This window comes from Dermacentor variabilis, chromosome 7, assembly GCF_050947875.1.
Source record: "Dermacentor variabilis isolate Ectoservices chromosome 7, ASM5094787v1, whole genome shotgun sequence".
NCBI classification, from domain to species: Eukaryota; Metazoa; Arthropoda; class Arachnida; order Ixodida; family Ixodidae; genus Dermacentor; species Dermacentor variabilis.
This window is the reverse complement of record NC_134574.1, coordinates 62,189,590-62,209,771: the sequence shown is the minus strand read 5'-3', so window position 1 is coordinate 62,209,771 and position 20,182 is coordinate 62,189,590. Positions and strand designations below refer to the sequence as shown.

Below are 20,182 nucleotides of genomic sequence, written 5' to 3'. Positions count from 1 at the left end.
GAATCCCGGTCACGGCGGCCACATTTCGATGGGGCGAAATGCGAAAACACCCGTGTACATATATTTAGGTGCACGTTAAAGAACCCCAGGTGGTCGATTTTCCCGGAGACCTCCACTATGCCGTGCCTCATAATCAGAAAGTGCTTTTGGCACGTAAAAGCCTATAATCTAAGCTTTGAATTTTAATAGGTAGACATGCACTTTTTTAAAGGTATGACTGAAAGAACTTTATTCAATAAATCACATTAAGGTGGGGTGTTTGTTAAGAAAGTCAGAAATTCGGTATGGTAACTTTTCTGCGGCGTAGATCGCTAATGCTGCATGTAATCAACTACGCTCCACGCAGTGAACAGCACGGTCATCGCATCGTATGGACTCCGGTGAATAACGTTAGACATCGAACTCCAGCGCATGCACAGAGGGCTGTTTGTGATCGCCGACTTCAGCTTTGCCATACAAGGAGCAGGCATCGTCAGCCATTTTAACCTAGATATGAGTGTTCTCGATCGGCGCCTAAAGGATAACGTCACATCCGTCGATGTACTTCGTCTGCAGTCCAACCTCACCTCATCTGGCATCCGTACGTTTCTGTCATCTCAGCGTACGACAAGACACTTGCTGAGTACCTGCAACTCGCGAAGCCTTGAAACGATGAGCTGCCCGGGAAACACAAGGTTACGCATCATATCACGACCACCGGCCCACCTGTCGCCGCGCTGCCACAGAGGCTCGCAAGATGGAGGTTGGAATTCTCCCGCTGTGAGTTCGAACACATCCTTCAGCTGGACGTCATTCGTCCTTCCTCCAGCAATTGGTCTTCACCTCTGCATCAGGTTACAAAAAATGACAGTGCTGAGTTGCGGCTTTCTGGTGTTTACGGAGGTTTTAATAGCTCCACTACTCCGGATCAATGTCCCCTCCCCACATGTATGACTTCGGCACCTGTCTCGCAGAAACCAAAATATACAGCAAGACCATTTCATTAGCGGGTACATTCAAATTTTTGTCGAACTGAGCGACATTCCGAAATAAGCAATCACAACTCAATATACCTGCTTGAGCTTGTCCGTATGCCTTACGGTTTGAATAACGTGGCGCAAACTTTTCAAAGGTTCACGAAGGAGTTTACGGGCAGCCTCCCGATTCATGCTCGTCTACCTTGACGACATTCTCGTTTCAAGTCGCACAAACGAAGAGCACAAAGAGCACCTTCGCCTTCGACTTGATCAACTGGATGAACACGACCTGGTCCTAAAGGCACAAAAATGCATTTTGGGAGTGGAAGCCCAAGATTTTCTTGGCCACCCCAAGGCACCAGGCCATTGGAATCATGGTTGCGGGAAATGAAGTACTTCCTCTCTCCAACATTTTTTCCGAAAGTTGCTAGAATTTGTGAGGCTCTTAAATTTTCACAGGCACTTCAAACCATCTTGTGAGCAAGTTTTTCAGCCGCTTACTGACCGGCTGTCTCGCGGCTCCGAAAATACCGACATTTCACTGGTCCTCGAAGCAGGAATACTGCTTCCCGGTAGCCAAAACGCGATCGGCTTCTGCACTGTTGCTGAATTATCCGTTGCCAAACGCGCCAGCTCACCTTACGGTTGACGCATCAATCATGACATTTCGTCCAGTACTGCAGCAGCAGGGCGGAGCCTACTCGAGGCCACAGGGATTCTTCTCAAACTTCCTGTAACCTACAGAAGCTGGGTACAACAGCTACGGGAGGGAGATGTTGGCAACCTATTGCGCTGTCAAGCATTTTAGTTTTATCGTAAAGGCTGTAGCTTTTACATTCTAGCCAACCACAATCCCTTAACCTTAGTTTTCAAGAATAACAGTTCCTGGTACTCAGAACGTGAGCTTCGGCAAGTTTCCTCTATCTCTGAATTATCTACTGACATCCGCATTATCTCTCGGACCAAAAATCAGGCAGCTCAGCACTGTCCGAAATCGGCGCTCTTTCTGCTGGCCCAGTGGATTTGCAAGCCCTAACCTCAACCCAGAAAAACAACCTCGACTTCGAAAATTGCGAGAAAAAGGCTCGTCGCCCATTATTAAAGAAGAACATAGGTCACGTGAGACACATCGCAGGCAGCTGCTCGCCCAATCGTGCCCCTCTGTTTCGGCGGGCAGCATTCGATTTACAACACAGGCTAAGCCATCCCGACACCGCAGCGACACGGAGGCTTATCACACACCGCTTCGTCTGGCCAGGGATCAACAAAGATGTTCGAAGCTGGAAAAGAAGCTGCAAAACCTGTCAAGTCGTGAACGTCACCCGGCACACGCGTTCAGCGGTGCAGCAGTTTCGACCACCAGAGAGCCGTTTCGATCACGTGCATTTAGACTTGGTGGAGCCTCTTCCACCCTGCCAAAATTTCAGGTACCTCCTTACATGTGTTAACCGGACGCCAAGGATGCCTACGGTGTCGCCTCTACAAGACATCCCTGCCAACACAGTGGCGGAAACATTACTTGCTACTTGGGTGTCGCGGTACGGTTTCCCTTTGCGCATAGCTACTGACCGACGCCCACAATTCAAAAGCTCTCCTTTTTTTTGCCCTGCTGAGACTGCTCGGCACGCGCCATCTTAACACCCCGGCTTACATCCCGCTGATCAATTGCATGGTCTAGTACCTCCACCGACAACTAAAGGCGTCATTTAGAGCCGTGCTCAACGAGCATGCACAGGCTGTAAAGGCTACCCCTAGTGCTACTGCGGCTGCGAACAACAATGAAGAAGGATATCGGACTCACCGCAGCTGAGATGCTCTTTGGGTCAGCAATTCGCGTTCCAGGCCAGTTTTTCGGCATACAGCAAGGCACTCCGCCAACAGCTGCGCAGCATTTAGAGCGGCTACATTCCTGGCTTGACCAGCTTCGACCTGCACCCCCACGTGTCGCCCGCGGGCACCATGTGTTTAGTTTACTGACGATAGATACAACCATGCATGTCTTTCTGCGGCACAACTCTATGAGCCCACCATTGACTGCTTTCTATGACGGCCCCTTTCGTGTAGTTTCGTGTTAAAGAAAACCTTGATGTTTCGCGTTCGCGGCAAAGAAGAGACTGTGTCGGGTGACCGCATCAAACCAGCCTATCTTGAACATTACCTTGTCTTTCCTTCAGGCATTCACACGTAAGCCTTTGGCATTCTAGGGCGCAAGCCCTTGTAACGACCATCCGTCAATTCTTGGTGCCTGTCGTGGGGATCACTACCCCTTGCTCCAGTCATCCAGTTTGCCTCGTCGTAAGCGTCATTGCCCCAAACTGGAACCAAAGCAGCTGTTTGACTGGCGCGCCACCACGGCCAGTGGACAGCCTTGCATTTACATTTGAATAAAGCCAGTATTCTATCCGTTCTCAATCGGTCAAAACGTGTATTACTTGCCTACGCTAAACCGAGCTCCAAAAAGTACGTTCCAGTAAGTATTACGCAACTCGTGTCGAGCTGACAGTGTGATTTCAGAAGTCGCCGATAATTACGATAGCCCCTAACGAGAAATTTGAGCGCAGCTTTATACGGGTTTTTAGTGACACATTTAGGTATGGCACCCATCACCGCACCGACTGGCAGAATCGCGACCTGCGGCGCTTTATATAGACTAGCCACACAGTTATCACTTCCTGGCAATCGCAGTGAATGCAACCGTAGTCTCTAACGGAAAACGGGCGTGGCCAACGCTGTATGTAAGGTGAGCTTTGTGGTTTTTCTTTGCCCCGCATGGCCGCTCTAGGCGCTGGGAGGACATGAGCGGCATATGGTTGTGCTTCAAGCTGGCTTCATCCGCTTTCCTCCTCATGCTTCCGCTGTACCCTCCTCCTTCGCTTTCCTCCTCGCGCACTCTTCATTTTTGCCTTATTTCATAAGCCACTGCTCTTATGACGTAGCTGGCGTAGCCTTTAACATCACAACGTCTATATGCCAACAGACTATGCTAGATTGCGTGAAGCCCAAGTAAAAAGATAACATCCATCTATTCAAAATCGCGTTCATGTGGTAAAAACAAATGCCACGTGGATTTAGGGGTAGATATATCTTTAAAATCCTCTGTAATCTATCCCAATAGAATATTACATTATCACAATCAATAAAAACATGTTCGATCGTTTCAGCTTTGTTGCACAGAAAGCATCTGCGTCCCCACGGCATATAAATCCCTCTTTCCTCTAACCTCGTTTTAACAGGCAAGGCTCCCGTGTGAAGCTTAAAGCAAAGTGTTTTAACGTTTGCCGGTATCCACATATTTTTAACCCTTTTAAGTACGTCTTGCCCAGGCCCTTCATGAAACATAAACCGATACAATGGAACAGGGAACACACTCTCAATGCGATCCTTCATTAGACGCTTTCTTTTTACATTGGAGAGGTACGCAAGCGGAACATTTTGCCCTAAGGAAATGATAGGACGTTACAACTTCACGCAAGAACCTTGAAATTGTGTAATGAGGGCCAATGCCTGAAGAAACAAAAAAATCAGGCATGAAATCTTTTAACATGGTTTGAAAAAAAAAACACAGAAACGCATCTCTTTCTTCCCTTATCAATATGAAACGTGATACCACTTGCTGAAGAAACAAATGGCACACCGACAGACCACCTTTCTTTACTCGACGGACGAAATTTGTCCTTGATGTTCGCTCGCAAGTAGAACACCAGATAAACGTGGCAAAGATTAGGTGAAATTTTTGAATGCGTTTACGTGTACAATACAGTGCCTGCAGAAGACACATATTTTTCGCAGCGGGAAAAACATTACAAATAGTGGCACGTGCAAAAGTCGACAATTCGTGGCCACCCCATACTTCGGCCATCACTGTAGTGTCAATGCTTGATACTTTAACCCATATGAAACGTGTGTGATCTATGATCACAAGCTCTTTTAAGGCTTGTAACCAAGCTGAAAATAACTAAAAGGAAAAGCTGGTGTGCCGTAGCGTCGACGTACCGGGCTTGGGATCTGTTCGTCCGATAGTCGAATCCTGGTCGGATCATTTTTATTTTTACGTTTCTTTCCCTCTTCTTATTGCACTAAAACGCTATCTGTTGCTTTCTGTATTCAAAAATTCTATACAGTGTCCAGGCACCGCGTATTTAACGGGCTAGAGCTGTTTTTCGCACCAGTAGCCAGCGCCTCCAAGTAGGCCGCGCCTTTACAGCGCTCCAGCATCCAGTGTGCGCCACTGGGCCCTTAATCCGGCGCTGCACTGGACACTGGGTACTGGGTTTTGCAATAGGAAAAAGTTCAATAAAATTTTCGTGAAGACGCAGAACGTGGCTCTCGAACTTGCAGGGAACTCACTATCATGGACATAAAAATGTGGGTCACCTGTGCTACTGTTCGCAACGAATATTCAGTCATGATAACGCCATATGTATTTCGGAAGATCTTTGTGTTGAGGTCGCGCAAAATCTTTGCCTGACTTTCAAGGTTGTCTGGCTAAACCAGAAAAACAGAAATGCACCGACTCTTGTTTCTGATGGATTGTTGAGAAATTAACTTGCCTATTGATATGCAATATTGTGCTTGAAAGTAGTACCTTGAATATTTAAGCTACAATGATCAGCCGCTCATGTCGGTTCTTAGTTCAGTCCAAATTTATACTTTATCACATGACAACCTAGCGCATAAGTCGGATATGAGACGATACGTAGATAAATATAAAATCATTTTACTTAGATGGGAAGCTACAACCTTACTGAAGTTGCAGCTAAAGTAGTATAAAGAATTGGTTCATACAGCAAAATTAAGTAAATAAGATTTGTGTGTGTGTGCGTGTGTGTGTGTGTGTGTGTGTGTGTGTGTGTGTGTGTGTGTGTGTGTGTGTGTGTGTGTGTGTGTGTGTGTGTGTGTGTGTGTGTGTGTGTGTGTGTGTGTGTGTGTGTTTGTGTGTGTGTGTGTGTGTGTGTGTGTGTGTGTGTGTGTGTGTGTGTGTGTGTGTGTGTGTGTGTGTGTGTGTGTGTGTGTGTGTGTGTGTGTGTGTGTGTGTGTGTGTGTGTGTGTGTCTTATTGCGGATGCGTCTGTATTTTGAACACCACAATAGTCAGAGAGAAACGCACATCAAATGATTGTGAGGTGTCCAAACATATCGTTCGGGACAATCAAACCTTCGTAACGTGTATATCCGCGTTCACCTGAAGCATTTGTATTTATTGCTACGTTTGCATGGCACGACTCAATTTTTTACTTGCAGGATGAGGGAGCCGGGAGCCTCGCTCACAAGCAGCCCAAAGTAAGTGCAACACCACCTCTCGACAGTTAAATGGGCTCTGTTAGCGCGGCTTTTTGGGCTAAGGATATACTGCGGTAAACAAAGCATGCCCGGTAGAAACAGTATGGAAGTGGGTAACACACATGATTACAATTCTAGTATTTACGTCGCATATACAATTTTTAGTATTATATACCTTCGTACTCTAGTTTTACAAGTGAATGAGACTACACCTTATGCGCACAACGGCTGAGAACGACTTACAACTGCAGCCTCATGAAATCACTTTGATGGTTAAATAAAAAGTGACAGTTTCGCCCGACAGGAGCAACATCTATTGCGATGGCAAATTATTAACCAGCTGTATGATGTTAGGCTGCTCGTTTTATCAGTTGCTTGAATGGCTTTAAAAATTCGCTTACTAAAAAATGAACTAGCACTTGTCACGCGCGCACTAGCAAACATAAGCACATTTCACTCGATTATTGCGGATGCTACCTGTTAGAACGCTAACGAAACAAATAGCGGCAACAGCGGCGAGCGAATTATCCTTCGTGGTGCCTCGCTTCAACGCGAACGAGACGCACAAGAGCACGGCGCACAGGAAGCCATCAGCTATGTACGCCCGGTTAGCATTCGTACCCAACGCAGATTGCCTCCATCACAGGACGCGCCAAGCTGACGCACCAGGAGTAGAATAGCTAATTCGCAACAGCCTGCCTTTTCGGGCGTGGGAGGACGGTGTGCACTCTCCCCACCAACTCTCCCTTGGGAGAGCGAGATGACAACACTGTATCGAGTTAGTGTGCTTCTCGGCTCACCCTTAGAACCTTTCGGTCGAACCTACAGTAGATGGCGTGTGGCCGCGATCTTATCGTACTGGGACCTTATATGGAACGCCATGGCGACGGCAACTGCCACGCGAAAAATCCGTCTGGAGTGTCCATAAATTTGCTATCACAATAACGTTTTTGCTTTACGATCGTGCTTCCACGATGCGTTTATAACGAAGGCGCATATTCCTTTGCTTTGAAAGCACAACCACCTAAAGGAAAGCATGGTTCGCCATATAATTCTTGTACATAAGGAGCTATTCTCGAAACACTGCAGATGCCGCAATCGTGGCACACCTATTGAGCTACAATAACATTAAATAAAGAAATATATACGCCGCTATTACGTGCTCATCTGGAAGCACCCTACTGTTTCATATTCATAACTTGGCAACTCCCCACTTCGCTTTTTGTGAAAGAGCTTGAAAGAAGCCCTGCGGAAATGAGTTGAAACATGCGTAGTGAAACCGCCGGAATGAAGCACCAAAGAGCATGGGCGGCAACTCTGTAGCAAGAGGAACTTGAGGCTGTAACGGGGGCAAGTGGGCCCGCACGCATTCGGTGTTTGGGCAGTTCGGCTCCGTGTCCCAACACACGGACGGCGCACTTTCATGCCTGGGGCAACATTTCTTTCGCTACAGTATGTTCCTTAAACGGAATTTGGTCATTTTTAGAAACAAGAAAAGATAACCCAGCACACATATATCTGGTAACGTATCATATCACGCTCTATTGACAGTTTTCTTACATCTAGTAGGAAAGGGCACGCGATGGGACTTATATTTGAAAAAGAAGCAATGAGATCAAGAACACTACAACAAGTACACAGGATAGGAGCTTTCCTGTGTGCTTCATCTAGTCCCTTTCGTCCCGTGTTCGCGGACTCATACAAGAACGTTAATAAATTCGGCCAAGCCTTCCCTTTGCTACCATGTGACAGCTTTCCAGAAATTATATTACAATGTAAGAAAAATGCTCGCGATGTAGCTGCGTGTGTGAACCCTATTAAATGCATTTTATTAAGTCGAAATACCATAAATATTTCAAATTAAGTCATCGTATAAAGGCAAAATTTTTTCAGGATCTGAATTATTGGAAAAAATATTAAAATTGTTCAATAATATTTACCTTGCTGCGCGATATGCTTTCCTACAAAGTAAAAAAGGTGGGAGCTCGAATTTTGCATAAAAACAACAGTAGAAATATCTTTATTTCCACTTAAAAAAGAACATATTTGATCGCAAAGAATAAAGGTTTTGACACTGTTCTGATTATGCACTAACTATTCATTTCTGTCTGCTGCAGAGGTATGAATGCCTTGTTTACTGCTGCAAGGGCCTCACATCAATGAATGTAAATGTTGCGCCTGATGGGCTTGAATGCGGGGACAATTCTTTCAAGGCTTACGATAAAGTAAGTGTTGCAGCTTCGGAATTGAATACGTCGAACTACCATTTTCGTGGCGCAGAAATCTGTCTTTCGGAGGGAGCGCCCAGGACAAAAGTTCCTCAAAAAGTTCCTCTCACTTCAATCGTATTGTAAAACTTTAAATCTATTGCTCGGAGATATTGAATAAAATCACAGTGGCTACATTCGCGCCTGATATTCCTTGATAGGTATTACATTTTTGTAGACCAACACTTTTCGCACTGTAATCTAGTAAGCTTTATTTTTGTGCATTCAATCGTTTTCTTTACCTTCCCTCTGATTTTCGGCTGCTCGTTTTTCGTGCAAGATATGTTAGGTGCCTTTCCAGTGTGACAAACTCTTTACCTTTTCATACGTTCCGACGGCACATGATATACATTATGTGTTTGTGCTTATTTGTTCAGTTGGTAAATATAATTCGGCAATCAATTGTGGAAATATGGGTGATAACAAGATACAACTATATCTGACCTTCAAACAGATTCATCAAGTACACTGATTGATTAAGGGCAATACATCATTAGATTTCTGATGTGTCTTGATCTTCATTTAAAAGTTTAAGACAGAAGATGAACTCACTGTCAACAATTCGTATTAGAACAAGAAATTTACGCAGCTCCCGTAACTGCCGCTTGCAGACTTAATAAAGGCACTTCTCTAGGAGGCGATGATAAAAACACTCACCTACACAAAAACGAAAAGCAATCACAAAGTAAGACAAGCACTGTGCGCATGCAGCCGAGCTCAAACGAAATATAGAAATAATCTGGGAGACTATGCCATATTGTCACGTTGTCGTAACGGTGAAGAACCAATCGGCGTAAAAACAATGGGTCACAAGTTGAACTGTTTTATCGAATACCTCGGCGTAGAAAAAAAATGCAGTGATCAAAGCACAACGACAGCGGCAAGCACACTAATCTGTTGACAAAAGTCTGAACCACCGGCCAAACGCGTAGACTATTTATGCATGACAATTGGGCATATAGTCTAGTGAAATCACTGGCGCTCGTGCACATTACAGAATGGGCACTACTATTTGCGCCAACTACACCATCTGATTAGACAAGACGCTCTTGCAATATTATCAGCGACAATATTCGAGAAAGTTCAGATACATGTAGGTGCGTCATGCACGGAGTGACAATTACGGAACAGGGTTTAACCGGTTAAAAACGATCTCCTGAAAAAGTTTAACTATGTACACGCCTGACTACTTACTCTTAAAAAGTGTCTACCTGATACCGCAAATAGAACATGAAAGGAAAATCGTTCATGTAGAAAGAAAAACTAGCAAAGCATGTAACATTAAAGTAAGCACAAGTTTGTAACAGGCCGCTGTGCTAACGATTGGTTACGCGAGCATGCAAACTTGAATAAGGGAATGCCTTGTAACTACTTCCACAGCCATTTGCATATATGTAAATGATTTACGATCTATGCAAAATGAATCATGAGGGCCTCAACGTGGATAGCGGCTACACCAGCTGCAAACAAAAGAGCTACGGCGGAGTCTTTCATAATTAGTGCCGACATTAGGGTGAATTAGTTGAAGCGAATGGTTCAAATATTAGAACCATTCAGCGTATTACAAAGAAGACGAAGGAGGCCATAAGACTTAACAGAAGTATTTCTAATAGGCAAAAGGGCTTAGGAGAAGAAGGTGGGACGCAGTTATTTCACGGATTTATTCTGTGTCATTTGTCGTATGCGACAGCTATGCTAAATTGGAATAGGGGGGAGAAACATAAATCGGAAGCTTTAATCAGGCATTCCGTTAGGGCAGCACCTGCCTGTGAGTACGTGAAACGATGTATTATTACGAGTCGGTTTGCATAATACTTTAGATGACATTTCCGAGGCTCAGCGTACGGGCATAGAGAGAGCAGTTGCTAAGTACATCAGCTAAGTACATATTTTAGAGTCATTTGGAGAATAGGTGGCTGTATCGCGCGAAGGTGCATGGCTAGACGAGTTGAACGTGAACCATAGGGACAATATCATGGTGCATCCGTTTCTGCGGAATGTGCATCTTGTGCACAGTGTAGGGAGGCAGGTGGCGAGAGGCAAAGGATCAGGAGGAGGAATCTGCGTTTGTTGATGCGGCATGGATTAATGGGCAAAATGCTTATTCGGTGGTGGTGGTGGTACATGGCAAAGAGAGCATTCGCAATGCCGCTTGCATTTAAACAAAAGATCAGAAGATCGCTGAGCAGGTGGCCATTGCTCTAGCACTAATTGATTCAAGAACAGTTTTGGTGTTTAGTGTCTCGCGATCTGCGATTAAAACCTTCTCAAGGGGACCTGTAGCGGAACCGGCTGACAGACTGCTGCAGGACAGGGATATCACTTCGTATACAGTTTCTTGGTTGTCGGTGCACATGGGGTCAGTGGAGGGAGCCCCGCGTAACCTGAACGAGGTGGCGCACAGGTAGGCACGAGGATTAGCGTGCCGTGTGCTCCATGAAGGGGCTAGTTCTCCCGCTCCCGAGTTCAGGGACCAGCTGTTCACCTACAACGAGATCACAAAGCACTATTACTTAGTGCGCAGGGCATTCCCCCTGCCACATTCTAAATTAAATAGGCCACGAGGGCTTACATTAAGGCTTCTGCAGAAACAAACGTACCCTAACCCGGTCTTCATGAATAAAATTAATCTGGACATCGGGGTTTCAGTCTATTGCAATAAGTTTGGGGGTTTGTCCGATTTAGAATACTTGGCATTGGCCGGTGATGGTTCTTGAGGTGAACAGTGGTGGCAGCGGATTCTGTACAGTGAAGTGCCGGCGGACCAACTCAGGGCTGCTCAGAGGGCCCGTGTGACGCCAGAAGGGCTGGGCCTCTCTGTCTCGACGTGGGAGTGGCCCGCATAGTCCCTAGAATGATCCCTCAGAACCTAAATAAAGTTCGTTATACCATATTAGGGTGCAGCGCAACGAATAAGCCTGTGTATTTCCTAATGGGAATTGTTAACTCCTTCTTAAATAGGGCAAATAATCACGAAGCTATAACAGAAATTCCTTATCCGGGTAAAGTATACAAGATTGCCAAACAAATAGCTGGTGCGTTTGCTAATCTTTTTTAGCAGCGAACTACAGAGACCTGGGCATGACAATCCCTTGCCCCAACACCTGCCATAGTCTTTCTTTTTATTTCCCAGGAAGTTCTAAGCAATATAAACAACATAAACATGACCGGCACCGGCAACGATAAATTACACCCTTTCCATATAAATTTAATTACACCCTTAATACGTGATGTCCTTGCCGACATAATCAAAATCATGTTTAAATCACGCAGTTTCCCACAGGAACTAAAGCAAGGAAAGATCATCCCAATTTTTAAGAAAGGTGACAAGCCTTTAATTTCCAATTATAGCCCCATGTGTAAGGTAATTGAAAAGCTTACAGAAAAAAGTTTAACTACTTACCTTACAAATTTAACATTCTCCCACAATTCCAGTATGACTTTCACTCGGTTTACTCTACCGAACTTGCTCTTGTTGCTCTAACCGATCAACTAAAACTCGCTGCCGACGAAGGAAATTGTGCAGCTTCAGTATTTGTAAATTAAAGCAAAAGCGCTTGAGAAAATAAAGCATCACATCCTATTTCGTAATCCTGAATCATTAGGAACTACCGGCCCAGCACTCTTGTTACTACAAAATCACTTAACAGACAGAATGCCGGTAGTAACTATTTCAGGCGTTTATTGTAAAACCATGTTCACTAATACTGGCGTGCCCCAATGTTCCATATTGGGTCCGCCTTTATTTTTATTTTATGCCATTGATCTACCTAACTGCCTGTCTTCTTCGAAATGTATACTTTATGCAGATGATACTACTATAATTATCTCCGATAAATGTGTGACATCATTAGTATCTAACCTTAATGGCCATTTACGCAGCCTGCTGGAGTCATACCATACTAAACAGCTACAGTTAAACCAGCCGAAAACAATATTTGTTGTATTCACTTCCCACCAACGAACACTTAAATCCATTCTTCCTTTTTTGTGGGCGCAAGTCCTTTCCCTGCAAGTTTTACATGTAATTATCTTGGCATAGAAGTAGACAGAAACCTTAAATTTATTGAAATCTTAGCTAAAGCACAACAGAAGATTACCTACGGGATAAGTGTACTTCTAAAAGCATGAAACATATTTACCCATCAAATATTACCATCATTATTCTTCTCATTTATTCATTCCCACATTAGCTACAGCATCACATGTCGGGGAAACACTTACGTAACCCATTTACACATATTGGAAATCCTACAGAATCAGGCTATTAGGATAACTAAATTTAGCCCCCCCCCCATTACAACAACGCCTCATATCTTTTACCAACTAATCACATTGTTTCATTCATACAACTCGGTAAATATAACTTAGGTGTCTTTTTTGTACCGTCAAACCAATTACACACGATGCGATAGCTTGATACCACAATCTGCTCTATTAAGTAGTAATATTACCAGGTTGGCAATAAACAGGAACTTAATCTTACCCAAAATACACGCTAATTATGGCACGCAGAGCCCCATCGCATTCTGGAACACACTAAAATTAGATATAGAAACACTTAATATTCACGAATTCAAGAAACAACTAAAAGATTACATTCTATTCAATACTGAAACCTAGTTCATATTCACACCCATTCTTTCATGGTGCCTTCATTTCATTTTCTTGCCATACCATTAGGTTTCTGTTTCTGCCTTACATATACATACGAGTTAGCAAATTATACGTTGTTCGTCACGTCACCTACGCTGTTACTTTATTAGTTGTCAACGAGATTATGTGGCAGTGCTTTTTTTTCATGACATTTATGCACTTGTAATTCTTCAATCATGGTATTCATACTAAAACATGTAATTCTTCCATGTTAACGATTTATTGAAACTGCTGTATTTTTGTTTTATTACGTTTACTCTTTAAAGAGGTCCCATTGCAGTGTTTGACCTTGGGACCTCCTTCTGTATATTGACAACTTGTAATCTTTCCAATCATCTCAATAAAAACCGATTCTGAGTCTGATCCACATCGAAACAATCTTTAATACTTAAACGCTACACATTTGCAGTAATAAAGTTTCTCGTTCTTGAAATCTGGAATACTCGCCTTGCAGAGGCCGCTAGCCATGGTCAAGTGCATACCTAGCGCAGCGTACAGCTATTCCCCTAAAGCTTGGTATTGTAGCTGACGCAAGCGGATAAATCTATTAGGGCCTCAGACGCTGCCACTTTGCGCCGGAATATGTGCCCAGAGTGCGCTGAATATTCACTATTCATACATGCAGGCGTAAAATCAGGCCAAAAGTCAGTGGTCAAGCTACCCGATTACTAAAGAAAACTGCGTTGCTGACAGCTCCATCAACGCGAGTTACGTTCCCGCGCGTGCGGGGAGTGATTTCTCGGCATAACTATGGGAGCGAAAACGAAGGAATTCAGCGCTACTCTAGCTCCACGTGGCAGTCATATACCGGCACACCAGCCACGAGCATGCACATAAGGCATCTAAGTGACAGGGGGCACCGCCGGTGGAGCAAAATACACGTTGTCACATTTGAAGAAAATAAAAAGACGACAGCACGTTTGTTTGCTGCATAGGACTTGGTGCGCAATAAAGCCTACATTTGGGCGTGCACACGCGCACATTCAGCCGCACGCACACAAGCACACACACATACAGGGAGGGAGAGAGAGAGATTGTAATACTTAAAGAATCGCCCTCTAGTCGAGATTAGTTGACTAGACACGAGCTGCTCAGCCGTGGATAAGCTTAGTCGCCTGTTATTTCGAAAAGACCCTTGTCATTAGCAATTCGACGACGCACTAGCCATGTGGAGGTCGCACTAGAAATGTCTTGTGTTTCCTTGATAATGTTTTCAAGCCTATTGTCGCGAAAGTAATGCTGCTTCTACGCAGGAACGTTGACGAGCAGAATAGCAGCGTTGTATTCCTTGAAAATATTCCGCTTGAATATGATAATTTCACACATGAACTCACTCGCTGCATAGAATACAGAACAATGGATGCGCACGAACTGACCAACAAATTTATAGACGTCACGAGCATGTGTATTTGTTCCGTGAAATTATCAGAAAGAGTGCGTAAGACGCTATCACTACCATCGACTACCACGAGCGTAGTAGAAAAAAATAATCTACGATTACGGTACTCCCTCATGAGAAATTTGGGCGCAGCGCTATACGCGTTTTCATTTCGCGTGTCATTATTTTCTAGTATGATTATATAGATACCCAGTTTATACGTATTAGGCAGAAAACGCTGTGAGTATAGGGCTTCGTTTCCATGCAGATGATGCGCGCTACTCTGGCGCCATGTTGTAGGCATCGTCGCCGCACAGCCCTTCTTGCATGGCACTGCCGTCTTCTCACGCTTACGTTACAGCAACAACAAGAGTTGGTCGCGGAAAAATCGTGCCAACAGTGTCAGCGGCGATAACACCTGAGCGAGCGTCACTTTGAGCCTTACTCGTGGCCGCTCGCCACCGCTCCTCGCGGGAGCAGTGATCACCGTCACCCGCACTGCTACCGCGGACAGACCTGATCTGCTGACATAGCTCTCCTCACCACACGCTACCCTGGCCCCCTCTCGAAAGCGCAGATGAGATCGCCAACGCGGCTGCAGATGCCGTAGCCACAGGCAACTCGGCGCCTAGAAAGGCCGCTTCTCCCCGCTTCTCCTCTACTTTCCGCCTAATGCTTTCTCAATTATTATTTCGATGCTTTCCCTGAAGTTCCCTTCTCCCATTTTCTCCTCCCGCTCTCTTCTTTGATGTCCCGCTGCACTTCGCTTTCGCTTTCATCTTTTGCTGTGGTCGTTCATTCGGGCATGAGGTGCGACGCTGAGGCACGTGAACGCTCAACGCAGGAAAGCGCGCTTAAGAGCTGCGCTTTTAAGAAAAATTATTTCGAAACCTAACCAGTATAATGAAATATTTCTCAGTGACGCAAGTTGCAATGAATGAGGTCTCTTTCCAACCCGGTTCTCTCACCAGAGCAGCCATGCTCTGTCAACAGTTCTGCACCGTTACGACGAGACAATATGGCATAGTCTCCCAGATTATTTCTATATTTCATTTAAGAAAGAAGATCAAGTGATTGCCAACGATTCGTATGGGAACAAGGAGTTTACAGAACTACAGTAACTGCCGCTTGCAAACGTCAAATAGACTTTCGCCTACGCATTGTCTGCAGTTGAGTGAAAGAGATAAGGTAGGCAGGGGCAGACATTTCGAAGAATGTGTAATGTTCTCTAGGAATGCTCATCGCAGTGTAATTCACATTACATGCAGAAACAACCACAGCACATTTCTTGTGGATGTAAGCCATACGCTAAAGAGCACTTTTCCCCGGTCGACATTATTACATTACGCGTGACTCGTTCCACACTTATATCTGCTTACTTAGACATACGCTGCTGATTGAAACAGTCCGGTTGAAAATTGCCATTTTGGTATACTTGGCTCTTGATAACAAAATGAAAGGATGACAGAGATGCTACTGAAAGAAGAATCAATGCACTATTCTTGCTGAGAGCCATCCGTAATACTATGAAATTCGTGCCGCTACAAAGCATAATGGCGGGGGTTATATATCGTTGCCAGGCAATTGTCGATCATCCTTTATTCCTCCAAATTCCTTCCCTCTCCTACGGTGCGTTGGTACGTTATTTCACACTTATTCTTTTCTATATCCTACGTACTGCTTTTATACGCGGCTATCTCTAGTCAGTACGTCTTGTCGGCCGCAGAATGCACCATTGTAAGAGTTGGAAACTAACTAGGGATCAACAAATTATCTCATTAGAAAATGCATAATAACTCACACAAAGCGGTAAAAACTAACTGCGGCACTATACAAATATTAGCTTCCGGCGACTAGAGAATTAACCACTACACAAATTGTTCGCAGTGCCGCTAACTTCAGTGTAATGATGCCTTAACAGTAGGTAAAGCGGGTAAAAATGCCACAGAAATTTGGAAATTGTGAATTTTTTTATTTTATTGCATATTATAAAAGCACAAAATATCAACATTTTTTGTGAATGAGGTATGTGGTACACCAACATGCTTATCATCACGCTGTTCAAAAGTTTAGGAAAGAAAAATATCCCCATTGTCCAAATTTGCCCCAACCTGCGGGACAAAATGAGACGCGGGTAGGTGCAAAAGAGGGCGTCCTTAAAATTTCAGTAATTCAGATCTTGCAGGAGACGCACTTAAGGTTCACTCTGTCAGCACCCACCCGGCCTTCATGAACCCACTCTTTACAATCCACGTAGAGCATCCAAACAGAGCATGCCGCTGTGGGGCTGGACATGTGCTTGCAGATAAACCACCGCAAGTCTTTCTTTGCGCTGTTGGACATTCTTGGAAGTCTGCGCTTTACTGACTCATTCAACGAATGAAGGCTAGATCTATCATCGCCAGTCTTAATCTGCTCCTCTTGTGCTCTAGATGCCGAGCTGCGCAGGTGTTTCACGGCTTTCATCATGGTCAACGCGGCTTTGTGAGGCGATGACGTTAGAACTGCGCTAGCTTGAGAGTCCTCTCCCTGGCCTTTCCTAATTTCGGCGCTGGAGAAATGTCAAGGAAAGAAACGCCCGTCCGAATAATTTTCTCGTTGTCCCTGGTTTCAGCGTTAGTGTCCATCTTTTTCCCTATTCTCACCTGTTACGCTGTTGGACGGCAGCTCGTCAAAATTGGGGGTGCAGCACGGCAAAATGGCCACACACAACACTTTCGAAATCCAGATGATTTTCTCTCGAGGGGCCACACTGTCCTAAGCAAAAAATATCATATCTGATGCACGTAAATAAAAAATTCGGTTAGTAAAAATTTTTTTAGGCTCATTCAGCGCCTTTTTGTCGCGTTTGGCCCCTTTCAAATACTCAAATTAAAAAAAAATCTGACTAGCGCACGACACTTACAGAACTAAATGCTTCGCAGAATGCAGCTAGTGGTACAAAGCAACACTATAACTACTTACGTTGCGGGAACTCACGCGGAAGTACCTTCATGCACAGCCCCGAAAACTTCAGCGAGCAGAATTCCCCTTCTTTTTGAAAGGCCACGTGCTCACTGGCAACATCCATCCATTTTTTCTCGCATGAACTCTCACAACACCCGCGAACTTTTTCATCAAAAGGCATGGACAGCTACGGCCACCTATCTGTCAAAAAATAATCACATAAAACGAAAGTACTTCCTTTTTTTAGGTATACATGGCAGCAAAATCAAAATGTCGCGTTTTCCCCCTTGTCTCCTTTTATCCCGCCTTGCCCCACCTACACTTGGCAATCTGTTCAAGTTTCCCCCAAACGGAAGGCCTAACGGCTTCTCATTTGTTACGACCCAAGTACACATACTCATTGCTGCTGAGGGGTCATTAAAGTACGCCTAGGGCAACTATTCATGTTCTTTTTCTCTAATAACGTCTATTCTACGCAAGTTCGGTCAATACCCTATCAGAACTAGCAAGGTAACCGCAATATTCACAGTTCCGATTTTCTTTCCTTTTCTTGTGGTTCGTGTCTCAAGCGGTGGACAACGATTCGTGTTGTAGATAACATTTTTTCAGGGTTATCGCGTTCAGGACGAGCTTTTACGAAACACAAGTTACTTCGAGTATGTGACGTTGTGCTGACGCTGAAAAACACAGTTGCAAAAGCTATGATTCAGTAAACGAACTGTTCAGTGGCTGCAGCTGCACCAAGGTTTCACTCAGAACACAGCAAAAGCGGCGAGCACAGTGAGCGATCGACAAAATCCCATTTGTGGGTCAAGCGCGCCGGCTTTTTATTTATGACTCACCGAAGCTTCCAGCATAATGGCTGGTGCCCGTATCCCTTGCAGAAGATAGTACCCAATTCGCGACGCGCATACAATCAGATTCAGTGACACTAGCCAAGGGATAGAACCATCAATAACATTCGAGATGCTTCCGATACGTGCAGGCGCGTCCTGCGCCGGGCGATAACGTTTAACAATTATTGAACAGTGAAAAGCCGCCACAAAAGAAAGATAAAATAGTACACGTGTCGATACCCTAACCGTAAAAAATTCAAGGCCGTTTCCGCGCTGTTTGCAAGTTGACAGCGCATTTAGGTCTGTTTCTACCTTTAAGACCACTAATGATGATGTGTGTATCTTATTGGCACAAGGGCCAGATATAACCAAAGGTTGCCAAGGAAAACATAATATATGATCTGCTGTTGGTAGGACATGACAAATGTCAGGTTTGAGAATCAGGATGTGGATGGTGCATTTAACTTGGCTGTAAGCGGGGACGAAAAATTTGTCGCTGTAAAGTTCCTAAAATGTACTGGTTTTAAAATAATGACACTCACTACTGGCGTACGCTTTCAGCATAAAAGTTCGGCAGCTGACGGATGATCTACTGAATGAGTAAGCCTTTGAGATCACTGTAGTTGCTGATGCATGAGCTAGCCCGGCGTTGAATTTGAGATTGTTCGTTCGTTAGTCATTGCCGTAAAGGCAAGCTTCCCAATAAGAAAATCATTTTGACGGTGCTACCATTCCTGCCTAGATGCCCATGCACCGTTAACACAGATAACTATAGGTGAATAAATTGCACAACAAAAATAAGAAATTGCATTGTGATGTAAATGATTAGGCTAAGATTACTCTTGTACATAACAGATAAGGTCTGTAAGACGGCACCAATCTCCTTATTCACATTGCCATTATTTTTCGTACAATAACGAAGGTATTTCAATACAGACTATGTTTACCAACATAACTACGATAAACCGTGCTATGGCTGTTTTTAATGCGCTTCATAATTTCTTTCTTGTTTCAGAGATGTGTAAACGGAGCATGCATGCAAATACGTTGAGCCTAAACTTGCTCTAGGCCTACCAAGCGGACTTGCATGTCAACGGAAATCTAAAGATCCAAAATGAACCATAAACGAAGGCTATGAACATGGTTTCAAGGACCTATTCGCACATTTGCCTTAGGTCTACGGTTATTTTTGCATGGACCCTTTGTTTTTAAATGCATTAAAGGTACTTCATAGAAGTTCCTGGTGCAAGTACGTCGCACGTCCGTACTTTTTGCCGCCCAAAGCGCCAGTCACATGGTACGCTTTTGCTTCCAATCAGCCATACCGTGTGTCGTGTCCGACTTGTCGCATGTGACGATTCGGGACACATTGTACCAACGTGCGTGCGGCGCATAGGTCCGTCGAGAACCCTGCATGGACTCCGGCATTACTGCGTAACTTTGCAAAGTGAAAACAAACGTGTTTGTAGAGCTCTCTTTCCAAGCCTTTAACTGGCAGATCAACAATTTTGTTGACCTTACAAAAAGAACTGCAATAATTACACAAACCAATTATTAGTCTTTGCTTTCAATTTACCTTAATTTATGTGCCTCCTCAACAGTGGTAAACACAAAGTATCGACCGTGAGCAGCAGCAGATGCCTTGGCGAAAAAAAAACTTGGAGGACGCTTAAGTTTTGCCTTCAAGATTGGAACGCGATAGCGTAACCGCACTCCGTATGCACCACCCACTCATTCGCTCGGCATGCTCTTGAGTTACACAAAGACGCAACGTGCGCCTGAGGAAGTGGAACGAACCAAAGAACTCGTTGTCCCGGAGGGAGAAACAATCTACGCGAGCCAAACGTCGTGATCGGCACGGACA

At 44.5% G+C, this 20,182-nt stretch overlaps 1 protein-coding gene and 1 long non-coding RNA gene across 2 annotated transcripts in view; one reads left to right on the top strand and one right to left on the bottom strand.

Moving 5' to 3' along the window:
* Positions 1–19,557, top strand: part of LOC142589082 (uncharacterized) — a 96,707-nt gene extending 77,150 nt beyond the window's left edge. Inside the window, exons 9-11 of the mRNA XM_075700866.1 lie at positions 6,197–6,235; positions 8,353–8,460; positions 19,334–19,557. Of these exons, the coding sequence (XP_075556981.1) occupies positions 6,197–6,235; positions 8,353–8,460; positions 19,334–19,369 (183 nt within the window). The 3' untranslated portion in view covers positions 19,370–19,557. The remainder of the gene's footprint in view (positions 1–6,196; positions 6,236–8,352; positions 8,461–19,333) is intronic.
* LOC142589083 (uncharacterized) lies at positions 321–17,679 on the bottom strand. Its single transcript, XR_012829817.1, has 3 exons — positions 17,501–17,679; positions 2,758–2,885; positions 321–824 (listed from the first exon to the last, which is right to left on the bottom strand). It is a non-coding gene; the product is annotated as an uncharacterized LOC142589083 (long non-coding RNA).
* Positions 19,558–20,182: the final 625 nt, after the last annotated feature.